Source organism: Coloeus monedula (genome assembly GCF_965178545.1).
Source record: "Coloeus monedula genome assembly, chromosome: 2".
Classification (NCBI taxonomy): domain Eukaryota; kingdom Metazoa; phylum Chordata; class Aves; order Passeriformes; family Corvidae; genus Coloeus; species Coloeus monedula.
The window spans coordinates 52079960-52094581 of NC_138782.1; the positions used below are offsets into that span (position 1 = coordinate 52079960).

The 14622-nt window shown below is 41.6% G+C and overlaps 1 protein-coding gene across 2 annotated transcripts in view; it reads right to left on the reverse strand.

Annotated features, from left to right (window-relative positions):
• The window catches only part of SASH1 (SAM and SH3 domain containing 1), a gene marked incomplete at its 5' end in the record, with an annotated part of 533304 nt that overhangs the window by 84076 nt on the left and 434606 nt on the right, over positions 1-14622 (reverse strand). For both annotated transcript variants that reach the window (XM_082303323.1, XM_082303324.1), the window contains one exon: positions 12415-12543. In XM_082303323.1, coding sequence (XP_082159449.1) covers positions 12415-12543 — 129 coding nt within the window. The remainder of the gene's footprint in view (positions 1-12414; positions 12544-14622) is intronic.

The window sequence follows — 14622 nt, forward strand, 5'->3', positions numbered from 1 at the left end:
GTTATAAGCCCAATGGTGATGTCTCACCCTAACTACACCCCTTTTACTGCCAACAAAGGCCTCTATAGAATAATGCTTGTTTTAGAAATCTAAATAGTTTCAATCAGAAGAACTCAATGGATCACTAAGAAGAGAAAATCAATTGTGTTCGCACTATTTAGGGAAAACAATAATATTTCCTGTTGCATGTAGCATGGATATAGAGGAAAACACAGAGTGTTTCCTACCATACTTTGCTATGCTTCCCCATGGAAGTGACTTTTGGCAAAATTCCCATCTCCTTCAACTTCATTGCAGACCTCAGATGTTCGGTATCACTCAGATAAAACATCTTGCTGCTTTCGTCTCCATTTGCTCACTGAACTATGGTCAGGAAGGTATCCCTACTTTTGTAATTTTTAAGAGCAGAAGAAATGCGTTAAGGATGCAAACCCTAGGGATACTCATGCCCTTCCACTGCTCCAAATGAAGCTATAATACAGTAGATACCTTCTGTATTCTTAGATTTTTTCCAGAAATTCTGCAGTTTTTCTTAAAAGTTAACAGTTTTAATTCCTTCTGTCATTTTGTGAAGCTGGACTAAGGGCTAACTTCAATTTTATTCTTTTGCCCCTAGGTGTTTTCAGGTGTACAAAGCACTCTAAGAAAAAACTGTTCAACCTTTCCATGACTTTGTTCTTTCATTTCTCTTTCCTCATTAGTTTCATCTTGGAGCTTGCAAAGTTCCAGAGCAACCTATTGTAGTGGCAATCAGAGCCTTGACTGTGGCTCACCACTTCTCCTGCGGTACCTACAATGAAAAGGTAAAAACCGCTATTCAAAATCTTGTCCTTTGACCTTGTGCCTCATCAAATCAAGCCTGTATTTTGGCCAGTGACCACGACAGATTCACAGAAGGAGAGTGCACTGGTGAGTGAAGACATTTTTGGCAAGCAGTGGCAACCATTCTAGCACCAACTCTTAACAGATTATAACATTTTTTTTGTGCCTTAAAATGACCAGTTGTGAAATGTTACTGTGGTTTTTTTAGTTATGACTTATCATTAATTAGGTTGCACTATTACATTTTTCTGGTCCATGAAGACAGTTCAGGCCTCACACAAGCACAGATATCTTGCTGCCTTGTGGCACTTTTCACCCTTTGCAGCCACCAGAGTGCATCACCTGTTTTTCTTTACTCCAGCTTAGTTTTCTAGTGACCTATTCACCCAACCTTCTAACATTTTGTTCCTCATCCTCGTAAGCAAGCCATGACCAAACTTCCTTCTTTCCTCTTTTTCCACCTGACAAATGCAGTGAGAGGTCCCAGCTCCTGGGCCACCTGCTCCTGACACTCTTGGACTCCTTACCCCACACTTTTTGCCCCAATGTTGAGGCTCCTTCCTTGAGCACATACCACCTCCTGTGCCTCAAAAAACCCCAAAATCCAGATAAAACCTCCAAGAGTGGAAAAATGGAGCAGGAAGCTCTGAAAAAGGCAAGTCCAACTGCCAAAATTTACATTCACCTTTCCTTCCTCCTAATGTCCTTTACTACCTTCAGACCAAAATCTCAGTTAGAAAACTTGATGGTTACCCAGCTTCCATAAAAAATGTTTACCTTAGCCACAATGCAAAACACTGAAAAGAATGTATTTAATTTGTTTATCTACATGTTTTTAACAACATGTGTTCCATGTCTAAATATGCCCTGTCATTCAGTCACGGAAAGCTTTATGAGATACTTCATATTTCCATGTTACCAAATACAAGTGTAGAGTTGATGCAATTCTTGGTGTTATTCCATTTCCACTGTCTAAAGAAAATTTGAAGAACATTAACATTTCTTAGAAAATTAAGATGACTGCTACAAAACATCTGTATGTATTTCAAGAGCAAAGGTGTGAGTTTACGGGTACCACCTGCAATTCAACAGCCACAACAAAACTAATGCACTAAGGCTAAATATAACTCAGTTCAAAGGAGGAGAAACAAAGTTACTGAGTCCCCCAGAATGCTCATCTGGCCTAGCATTAAGCTAAGTTCTAGTCTTGCTGTAAACTTGAGAGGCTACTCATAACAAAGAGATCAAGAGAGTTAATTTTTCTGCTATTGTCTATCCTACAAACAAAATATTATCCAAACTAGTTATGGAGTAAAAAACAGCAATCAAGAAAAATAAATTTGAATTTTGCTAGAGGGTCAGCAGCTTAGTTCCTTTAGAGTATCATTCTGATACAAAGTAACAAAAATATATAAAATAATTAAAAAAATATAAATATAATTATATTATGATTTATTTTATATATACATGTATAATATAAAAAAAAAAAGCCATGCCAAAAAACATTGGGCTAAGATTCACATTCCTACTCCATTCCTGTTGAACAATGTTTAAAATATTTGGACTTTTTAACCTGCCAGTTAAAAAAAAGAAAAGATTCACTAACTTTGTGAAGATGCCTACCTGGAAGCTGAGATGTTGCTACGCCCACTGCTACACCAGGAACTGCTTACATATGTGAACGGGGTTGATCAAAAGACAAGGTTAAGACAGAATATTAAATTGCAGAGCACTGTGCTTCAAGATAGGAGATAAGAGTTCCAAGTTTCCTCAGGCAGAGGGAAGAGCCAAACTTTGGTTTCCTACAACAGCGGATCAAACCACCACCTCCTACTACTTTGCACACCATGCCCTTAATTTCTCATGCTTTCCCACAGGTGTTCATAATAAAATATCTAATTTAGGGTTTAGCAAGAGCATTTTTTTCAGTCACCACCAACTGACATTATGCCAGTGAAATTAACACATTGAAGAAATCAGAGTCTCTTCCACAGTGTTTCTGCACTTCAATTATCCCTGCCATACATCAGATATAATTATTTCAAGCAGAGGCAGGATGGTAGGAAGGAGAGATGGCTGGCAGTCAGCTACTGACCAAGAGAGCCATACTCTTCACCAGACCTCCATGTTCATGCTGCAAAGGAAAGGTGCTAGATCAGGAACACTTTAAGAGTGTGGCACGATTTTGAAGTACATCTGAATTTTGGTTTTTTCTGAAGTGTGGTCTAACAGCCTGGATTTGAGGCTTGAGCTGCAGATCACCCATAGTGTCTGTCACCCACTGGCCCTGCACTGCTTCACCGGCTCTTGTGGCCAGGATTTGTTTACAGCTACACTGGCGTATACCGCTGTGTATTATTAAGTTGTTCTGAACTTACTCTAAATTTCAGGCTACTCTGTTGCAAATTTAGCTACAGAGGAGGAATTAGGGAATTACATAAGTAAATCTTCATCAGCGGCTGAATCTCAGGGAGGCGAGGCCTAATAGGAATAATGGTACTAAAATTACCAGCTTCAAAGGAGGCAGCAAAGGCTAATTAACGCTTTTAAAGGGTTTTGAGAGTAGAAAGTGTGACACAAAGGAGAAATAAAACTATTTTGTGAGCTTCTGTGCAGGCTAGCAACTGAAGGCTCCAATTACGTAGCTTTCAATAATTAACCCCATGAACAAAATAAAGCTACTCTGATGACTGGCTTCCTTCTTACTTTTCATTTGTGTGACTTTCAGCACTTGGCACATGCTTCAAAACTCTAAAATCTCTCTCTTCTGTCAAAATGGACTTCAACTATGGCTTAATCTTTGCTGGGCTACCATGACCCTGAGATTAGCTCATTTGCTTAAAGCCTGGTGCCAAAAAAACCTCCCAGAAACACCCAGGTTGTGGGATCAATCCCTGTATGGACGGTTCACTTAAGAGCTGGACTTAATGACCCTTGTGGGTCTCTTCCAACTCAGAATACTCTGCGATCTGTGGACACACCAAGACAGAAAGCTGTCAGAGGCTTGAACTGTGTGCCCCTGGGAAGCGAAGGGGAGATGGACTTCCTTCAAATACTGTTTATCAGCCTATTTTGTCTTAAAGAATACTCCCAAATTCTGATTTTTCTTTTGCTAGCTTTTTTATCTTCCTAATTTATCTGGATGGCTTCTGAATAAAGCCTTATATGATGAAAAGCCTGTCTACTTTTCCACATCTATAACCACTGACTTTTTCGGATGTTATTCCTATCATCTTAAATGCACCTGGATACACAACCATACTGCTACTAGTTTCACATGAATTGTAAACCAAACAATTGTAACTGTGGTCTTATCAGGAACTTCTAGTGCAACAGGCAAAAGACATTGACATAAACAAAAAAATTACCAGCAGGTGTTTCATAATGAGCTCACGAATTCCAAATTTTGCTAATCATTTCAAGTCGTTCTTCTTTAATTAGTTTCTAAACCATGACTGATTTTATTCATCATGCCCACAAGCAATGCAAGAAATTCATCCCTCTGATAAGGAGCCGAAATTGAATTCTTTTTAAAATATTACCCATTCATTTTCATATGTATGTTTTTACAGGATTATTGCCTTTCCCAACTCTATTTGGTTGAACAACCAAAGAAACCTTAGAATCAGGGAAAATCTGGATGTAGCAATCCCAGATTAGTTTGTTCCCTTATGTAAGATATAGCTGCAATCTAAACCATTGGGGAAAAATCTAAAAATACAAATCAAGAGGGATATGACATATGGGAGTCAGGAAGACGGATTTCCAGCTGATAGCCATTCCTTTTCATTATTTTGTGGAAAACAGATTGATCATGCACCGAAGAAATCATGTCTCTTCAAACTGCTTGAGTTCTTCAAACACAAAATTCACAGAGCATCTTGATTGAAATGGAGCATTTCTCTGTGTGCTTCAGGCAACACTGCTGAAACAGGAAACCTACACAACACTGAGAGAAGATAAAGCACGGAAAGATCAAAGCAGAGTAGCTGTGGAGCATCAGAACCTACATCATGAAGAGCAGGGGCCAGGCCAGCAAAAAAGAAAAAAAAAAGAAATCAGTGCCTTTGAATTCACAGATGGAGGCCTGCCTTCCTCTGGGCATCTTTGTTGGAAGAGTGTCCTTCTGCTGCAGAGAAACAGATATTCCAAAGCACATCCAGATGTGCACAAATACTTACGATGTGTTTCTCATTCTCATCACAACATGCTCTTGATTCATTATTAAGACCTGTTTGTTTTCCCTAATGACCTGAAAGGCTGTTATGGTTCTTACAACGAGGCTTTTCAACTAACTTCAAGACATCTACCTTGAGCAATATCCTTACTATTCCTTGAGGACACATGGTGGTGTTCCCCTGCTTGGGGACTTAGAAGAAGCACAAGCTAGGGCTACAATTAGCTGACATTTGAAGTGCTGCCAGCTGTCTTCAACACACACAGATGGACTGGTGAGCAGTTGCTGGGGAACCACAGAAGGAGAGCACAGAGAGGCTGCCTGCGGAGTCAAGCTGACGCTATGCAAAGACAAAGAGGAGTAATCTTAATAGAAGACATCACATCTTTTAGGTTCATTCCTCTGTTGGTTTAGCTGCTATCACATTACGAAAGTCTGACACTCTTCTAACACAGCCAATACACACTGCTGTCCTTCCCAGAGTAATGCCACGCAGCTGGGTATTTTGGAAATCTCGTAATATGTGAATGGCAAGTTGGGCTGCACATCATAGAAACTGTTCACCATGGAGTTTGGGTGGGTTTGAGTTGATTTTGTTTGCTAGTTTTGGTTTTTCTGATTGTTTGGGTTTTTTTCCCCCCTCAGAGATGCACCTTCTTAAATGACAATTAAATTGATTTGCTGTCTTTTTAAACAATTGCATCCTTTGCAATGAAATTTACCAGCATGACACTGTACGCTTCCAGTTTTGCTGTCACTTTTAAATTCTAAGGGGAGAAAGAAAAAGAAAATACACAAAGGGAGCTAAAGTTAGTCAATCAGTTACCCCTTCCCTCTAGTCCTCAGGCTCCAATGAGATAAAATCACAGAGTTAATACAAATCTAGTCTGTCAGTTCCAGCAGATCTGTGCTGTTTCTGTGATAAAAAAGAGCACAGTAAGAATATATTCAACTGATCTAAGGTTCAAAGTAAAACTCCTGCTGTATGTAAAGGGGCAAGAAAACTACTACAAATTATGTTAGAAGATTAAGAATACCTAGAAAAACACTTATAAAGCTAAAGAGAATTTCTCCCCTCCACAATTACCAGACTGCTAGAAGTGATTATCTTTTCTATTTATAACATAAATACTATTTTGTTCGTAACAGTATTACCAGCTCAGAACCTCACCCCCACCCCCCCAATTACCTTTGCCAACCTATTTTTCCTGTAACACTGACATTACCAAAAATACTTCAGAAGAGCAGAAGTGTTAAACAGAAGATCCTACTCCAAAAAGCAAGGATCCTCCAAGAGTATGAAAGGAAGATAAGGTCACCTAAACGATCACAGCTGCAGAGTCCACTGAGTCTCCGGCCTATAAATGAACAGATTTTGCCTAAGGGATTATTCATAAATGGCCTTCCAACAAAAACAGTGGTGAGACTGCAGGGGATCATTAGCTCGCAGAAAGTGGAGAGATTTTTACTTAGTCTGCTAGTGCTAAGCGAACTGTTTAAGAATGGTATTCACTTTGCTGCATATGGAACAAGCCTTCCTTTATTTTCATGTTTAATGCTAGCTCTATATTTAAATGCCTTTGCTGCCTTGGTGTGTGATATGAGACACTAAAAATAGCCTGTCTGTTCCAGAATTTCCATTGTGTCTACCTTTGAAAAGCTCCATTAATGATGCAAATGTCACTCTGAATTTAACTTATGAAGATAAGCCTAAAATACTGAGAGACTGAGACTGTACACAAAGTAAATCTCCATTAAATATTTTCTATGTGAATCTACTTTATGTACCTCATATTCAAGCTAAACCCCCTCTACTTCAATCTATACTGAGAAAAAAACCCCACAATAATGCTTGAAAGTCCACACCTTCTACTGCTACTTTTTCTTCTGCGTGTCTGCCCCATAAGGCCTGGAGACTCTCAAAAAATTAGGAAATCTTATCTGGGTGTTTTCCAGCTCTTTTGTGCTGTAGATACCTTTTTAATCAAACTCAGATGTTGTTTATACTTTGGAAGGCCTCTTGCAGCCAGCGAGACAAAATGAAACAGTGGGATCCCATTCCAGTGAGATACAGAGGTGTCCTCTCAGGACATCGGTAACAGCATCCAGTACTGAATTTGCAAAGCAGAGGTGTTCATTTCATAGCAGGAATAATTAGTCTGTTCTAGGATCCTGAAATTTTCATGTAAGATGCGAAGAACAGCAGACATGGCTAGCATCAGGTGTGGAGCAGACACGGGCACACTCCACAAACATGTTCAGCATCCCAACTCCAACTTTGGTGGCTAACTCCCTCGAAGATTTTTTAAACATACTTCAATCACTGAGTGCAACTGTTCTGGGTATTTTAGCGTGCTTCAGCAAAGGATGGCTAGTTTCTCAAGTAGCCTGATGATACTGCCAACTAGACAATTTGTCTGGTACTACATATATATATGCATCTCTTATTACTCTATCACTCAAATTAGTAATAACTCTACTTTTGCTTCTTTTCCTCCCCTTTTCCTTGCTGGACATACCTTTTATATGTGATGACATTATCTAGATGGTCAACTCCATCTGTAATCAAACAACTGTTTGTTGAGCATCTTTTAAAACCATGCACAGACAAGACTTAGGAAGACTACATGAATGCTGGAAACAGGACAAGAAACTTATGATGGTTTTATGACCATTTCTATTTTCTGGCTTTGCCTGTGTACATGTGCAGGTATGGTAAAAATACATGGGATTAGGCAAATTAGTTTGTCCAAATGCATGCATTGTGCTTTACCAGAATGTACAGAGATTCTGAACACTACCCCTTTTAAACATTGAAATTAATTGCAAGAATGTGGGGAAAAGGTATACTACTCTACCATTTAGCTTTTCAGTGGCATTAACTTTATATAATTTGTAAGACAAAAGATGGATGCAACTTCTGAGTGCCCCAACTGCAGCTGTCAGAGTCCATCAGAAAATCTCAAGCTGTTCTTTGACTTCAAGATCACCAGCTACAATACAGACCATGGCAGCAGCAGTTAGCTGGCCACTGTCAGTGATGGATGAGACAACAGAATGCAGCTTGTTCTTTCACGGCTAAGTCAGTTGCCCCGCTGACAGGCAAGGCAAACCTGTTTTTGTCAGCGAGCCAGGCAGATATGACCCCAGAGACACAAAAGAAGCAGGTCCTAAAATTGTTTGGGTTGAAATGGATCTTGAAGGTCATCTAGTCCCAACCTCACTGCAATGGGGTTGCTCAAAGCCCCATCCCACCTGGCTTTGAACACTTCCAGGGATAGGGCACCCACAGCTTTTCTGTTCCAGTGCCTCACCACCCTCACAGTAAAGAACTTCTTCTAAACCTACCCTCTGTCAGTTTGAAGCCATTACCACTATCACCACGTGCCCTTGTAAAAACTGCCTCTCCAGCTCTCGTGTAGCCTCCTTTAGGTACTGGAAGGATGCAGTGAGGTCTCCCTGGAGCCTTTTCTTCTCCAGGCTGAACAAACCCAGTTCTTTCCTGCTCTGGATGCAGAGTAGAGCAGAAGGGAAGAATCACCTCCCTCGACCTGCTGGCCACACTCCTTTTGATGCAGCCCAGGATGTGGTTGGCCTTCTGGGCTGTGAGCACACTGCCAGTCATGTCAAGTTCTTCAACCACCAACACCCCCAGATCCTTATCGCCAGGGCTGCTCTTCATCCCTTCTCCTCCCAGCCTGTACCTGTGCTCAGGATTGCCCCAACCCACGTGCTGGACCTTGCACTCGGCCTTGATGAATTTCATGAGGCTTCTCCGGCCCATCTCTCAAGCCGGTCCAGGTGCCTCTGGATGGCATCCCTTATCTCCACCATGTTGACCACTCCACTCAGCTTGGAGCTGTCAGCAAACTTGCTGGCGGTGCACTTGATCCCACTCTCCCTGTCACCAGCAAAGATGTTAAACATCACCAATCCAAATACTGATCCCTGAGAACAGCACTTGTCACTCATCTCCATTTGGATATGGAACCATTGACCACGACCATCCAGCCAATTCCTTATACATCCGAGTGGTTCATCCGTCTAATTCATGCCTCTCCAATTAAAGACAAGAACGTCATGTGAACAGTTACAAAATACCATCCTCACTCACAGAGTCACTTCTCTGGCCATAACTGCATTTTAGCAGATGTCCACCTCAATATTACCAGTGATACATTCATTATGGGCCTGAAAATCCACTCTATCTACTCCACCTGCAGTTTTTCCTCAGCCAAAAGCCCACATGGTATACAGGAATAGGCCAAATGCTAGGAAATGTGGGCAACTCCCATGCTGTTCACAAACATTAGTGTCCAAACCCAAGCACATTCTCCATTACAAAAACATAGGCAAAACTCCAAACACAAAAAGCAGTTATCGTGTTTAGGGACAACTAACAATCCTTGACAGCATTACCATTTGGAAAATACTCTGTGTTCAGCTCCATCTGCACCCACTGTTTTGTTACAAGATATGCTGCTTTCCCAAACAATTTTACCAATTTCAATTTCAGAGCAGGATATCTAGACTGAAATGGCCATGGTCTGATAGGAAACGTTGGAGAGCTGATTAGAAAGTACAATATACAATCAAGATATCAACACTTGCACCCAAACAGCTTAAAATTATTTCAAAGGGTACAGAAGCAGCAATAAACAGTTCATATTTCTGTCCTTCCAATGGACGTGCTACAAAGGGCAATCTGGGTGAGCCAGTGCTAAATACATGCTCCTGCCAAAGCTCTGCCAGCTCAGGCACGTCTTTGTTGCTACACTGCTCCTCCTGACAGGGCCTCTCTGTGCACGGTTTAGAGGACACTTCAACCCATGGGGTGACCTGCTCTTTTCTCTTTGTTCAGAGGATTCAGTAAAATCAGCAATCTAGCCTTTTACTTTCCGCTAAGTATTATGCACTCATGCTGCCTTTCCATATGGATTCAGTAACCGTCACTCCAGCAAACCCCTGAAAATCTGCACTAACACTCCATGCATTTCAGTTCTGCTCTGTTCACTTCACTAAAGAGAGGGAGAAGACCACTGAGGAGGGGAGGACACCTGCAGCTCTGGCACAACCCCACTGCTGGGAAGAGAGGGTGTACAGACAGCACTGCCTTCCTCATCCCTGCTAGAAGAGCAATGTATGACAGAGCAAGGTCAGCCTAGACTAACAGCCCAACAATAATGGTGCATAAAAATTTTGGGGCTGCATATATTTGCTATCTGGTGCATTTTTCTTTTTGCTATCTTAGCACATCTTGGATGTGCTATGAAGCTGGAATTTCCCCCAGCATTACTCCCCATTCACTATCCCCAAACATGTGCCAATACACTACCTTTCCTCAGGGTGTCAAGAGAGGAAAAACACCACAACAAATGACTCACTCTTCTGTTCTGTCTTTCACTTCTAGCACTTCTGCAGTAACTTCAGCAGCTCTGCTGTTTAAACCAACTCCTGTTTGTACAGCAGATCATCAACAGGCATACTACTCCATCACACTGAAATCACATTCTGGTCTGCATGGCCATTTCCCCCTCCCTGTGTACCTAAGTCAAGCCTGCCTATTTATTGATGAGAGCAAGTTTCAGCTGCAGTCAGCACTGTCTGGATGCTGGTGTTGGGCAAGTGAGCCAATATCTATAGTCTCATATGTTACCAGCAGAATGGCTATCTTATGTCTAGAAACTGTATTATAAGAGTGACAGATGTAGCAAAAATGGAGCACTAATTTAATTTTCAATTGCATTGTCTTCTGTCTGACCTGACAGTTCAAGAAGTCATCACTGAACCACTAGAGTAAGCAAACGCAGTATCAGAGACACTGAAGAGGAATTTCCAAGCTGTTTTTCACACAGCCACTTTGTCTGACTGTAGCTTCTCTGGAGCAGAATGAATCACTCGATGGTCTGTCTCGGGTTAGCTCACTTCTATTTAAAAACCAGCGTGAAGATCCGCACCTTTGATGTGAGTTAATTAAGCTCACATGGCTTTCTCCAGCCTGGCTTCTGCAGCTTCAGAAGCAAAGGCAGCCAAATTAGGCCCATCTGTCTAAATGGAAGGGACACCTCTCCCGCCATAAGGCACACTCCATTACCCAGCACAGGAGCTGCCTTCCAAGAGAACCAGGAAAGGGGGTTTCATTGCTGCCCACAGCTACCGAGAATACCAGGCCTGCCAAGCATGGGGGTTTTCGCAAGACCACAATTCTGTGCCATCAGCTTCTCTGCACAGAAGCCTCAAGGGTCTGTCTACAAAAGAATTTCCTGCAATAGCCTTTTGTTTAACCCTTGGAATTTCTTGGCAGCCACAGATCTGCAAAATACATTTGCTTTTTCTCCATTTAAAAATAAAAAAGGAACTAACAAACTTCAGTGGGGCAGAGGATGACTCCCTGCCTTGATTCTGCAGCCATTAATTGTGTAACTGAAGTTTGTAGTCTCTACAAGCTCTGGAAGCCTCTCAGTTGCTATCCTGGAATCCCAAAAAGAAAGTAACCTTAAATAATCTACATCATCAGGTATGGCTGTTACCAAGGTGTTCTCAAGGACTTGTGCCCCTGCCATGCAAGGAAAGTTGGGTGATTCAGCTGTCAGAAAAGACAGTTTCAAGAAGATCTACTGGCACCAGTGGGGAGGTTATCAAAAAGGTGTGTGGCATGAGAACAACAGGTATAAATTGCTATGGGGAGGATCTCACAGAATATAATTTAAAAATAGAAGTTAACTGTAAAGACAGCAAAGCAGAATTAACAGGTTTCTCAGAGATGGTGCCAAGTCTCCATCCTTGGAGGTCTTCAAACTCAGATAAAGCCCTGAGCAACCTGGTTTGAATTCAGTGTTGACACTGCTTTGAGCTGAATGCTGGATTAGGGACCTCCTGAGGTCCCTTCCACCCTGAAAGGCTCTGTGATTCAATGTTGCCTGCTACAGGTTCTATAATGCATAATAATGGAAAGGGGTTTGCAGAACTGCTTACATTTGGGAGCCTGGAACCAGTTTATGTACCCTGGACTCCTGAGAAGCACCACTTTACAGTTTGTACAGTGCAGCTGAAAACCAGCACAGTTTCATTGTGCTCACACTGGGAGCGTCTTGGAGCAAGGAAACAATGCTTTTGTCAGACAGTATCTTGCTTCAGAGTTGAGGATTGCAACCAAATGTATGCAAGCAAAAAGTACTCTAATTAAAGGAGAAATAAGAAATGCAGACTCCAAGGCTTAATGAATCATAACAAATACCTAGAAAAAACCTAATCCAGCTAATTCCAAGTGTTTGAGTTGTCTGAAATGTTTGCATGCATGAACACAACCACGTAGTTATTTCCCTGGGTAGAACTGTTCAAGCTGTAATATTGATTCTTCATCTGGAGCATGAACGGCAACTATTTGTTAATACAGTTGTAACTTTTCTACATACCAGATCAAGGTCTTGGGAAACCCTCCTCTTGCGCAGCTCTTCCATCCTCTCACACACATCTGTGAAGCAGGTGTTATAGTAGTCTGCATACTGCTGTGCCAGATCATCAATATTTCCCAGTGACCCATCCTACAGGGAAGACAAAGAAAACAGGTTAATCAATTCTAAAATCCTAATTCAAAGGTAGCACCACAACTCAAGGAAACTCCCTCCCTGCAGCACATCCAGCACATTGTGCTCAGGTCATCCTCTCCATCCCTATCCGAGAGCACGCTAACAGCAAGAAAGTTGGGAACTGCAGTACCAGAACAGCTCCTCACAATCAGGTGGGACTTTGTTAATTCCTACAGAGAGAAAGAAGGCAGGGACTGCAATGCACAGTGGTGGAACAACATATCCCTAGGCACTATCTGCCTCAATTCCCTCCCACCAACATATACTCATACTGCACTTGGTTCTCCCAAGCAGCTGCCCACTCTTCCAATTGGGAGCCAGTCATCACACACATTTCACTGACTTTACTGAGAGTAGCCCTACTTTGTGGCAACGACTAACAGCAACTAAAACCATTACATTTCTTGCCAATATACCAAATCAGCCAGACTGCAAACAATGACACCCACAAAGACATTCTGCCAGTTGGTCTTTTAAGATGTACTGGAGGTGGAAACATGGTTTGCTGAGTCCCAAATGTCTGCTTTGCAGGGCAGTATTGCTATACTGCTAATAAAATGGCATAGCCAGAAATCTATATGCAACAATCATTTAATTACAGTCCAAATTCATACTTTAAAAATGACGAATGAAGAAAATGAGAACAAAAAACCCCAATAAATAGGCTGGATTTTAAGTGTCATGAGAAACCTTTCTAAAGATCAGATATGTATGCTGCACCTGTGAGGTGAGGGGGTGGGCAGGTACAATATGCACACACTTAAAATAGGTCCAAAAGATGGGATGGAATAATCTTGCGTCCCTATTTGTCTAACTTGTGAAAGAGCATGAATGTTACTGTATGCATTCTTTAGAAGGTAACAATCTGCTCTCTGCGCCTATCCTGAAATAAATTTATGTCTTGATTATTAAGAAAAAGCTAAGCAACAGAGAAATAATGAAAAAATAATTATCCTAATAATATAGATAAATTGCAAGGTTGAGTTATAGCATATGAGCTAAAAGGAACTGTTAATTAGTAACCACACCTTACTGAAGCTGTTGTTACTTGGAAATAAGCACATGGTCCCACTCTCAGGGTTCTGGACTACCCTGAAGAGGTAGGTTTGCTCTACCAAAGTATCACTTCCAGAGAGTTGGAAAAAACATTCCAGTTTAAATCAAAGTGAAAGCCTATTAAGCCTCAGAGTCTGTGGAAACTACTTTCTACTCTTCTAAAGTGTAATTCCACATGCAAAACAGGTATCTCCTGAAACTTTTGCAGATTCCCTGGAAACCTTTGCACAGCTCACACTCCCAAAATTTAGAACAGCTTGCATTTTCTCAAAACTACTGTGTTCAGTACAGGTGGATACGATTTGCATGTAACTTCTTGGAGCAGCAGAAGCAAAATAACTACACTAAATATGTATCTACACTTTCTCACCCCCCACCCCCCATGTATTTTTTTACTGTAATTCCTATCTCTCAACCTGCCAAAGGTCTCACCTAGGAGATGCTTCAAGCATTAGAAGATTGGGGTCCTTATACAAATACACCTCTGGGAACTTCAGCCTTTCCAGAGCTTTGGACAAACAACTTCCCGCACTGCTAAGCAAGTGTATAGTTTATATGGTTAAAAACCCAGCACCTTTGAGAACACAACAGTGCTACCCCCACCTTTCTACTGGAGCCACAGTGCTACCTGCTCACAGCAGAAGCCTATGTCTTCCTCCAACCACCTCCTTGCCATCCATCACTTCCCAACAAGCTGGGCATGAAACTTTGACTCTTTGCCTGTACCACAAGTTCTAAAAATTTCCCAGTGCAACTGGACACTCCTCTGGTGGCTGCGGGTATGCTTGCTGATCCCACATGCTGCTTTCACAGTGTTTGCACACTCAGTAGGAATGATGAGGGCTGCACTGCTGGGGAAAAAAAAAGAACATTCAACTGAAAAAGCAACCCCAAAACTTAACCTTCATTTGGCTCACTTTTGTGGGCAATAAGAGAACCTGTGTGACTTCCAAAGAGACAGTGTGACATCTGAATCCC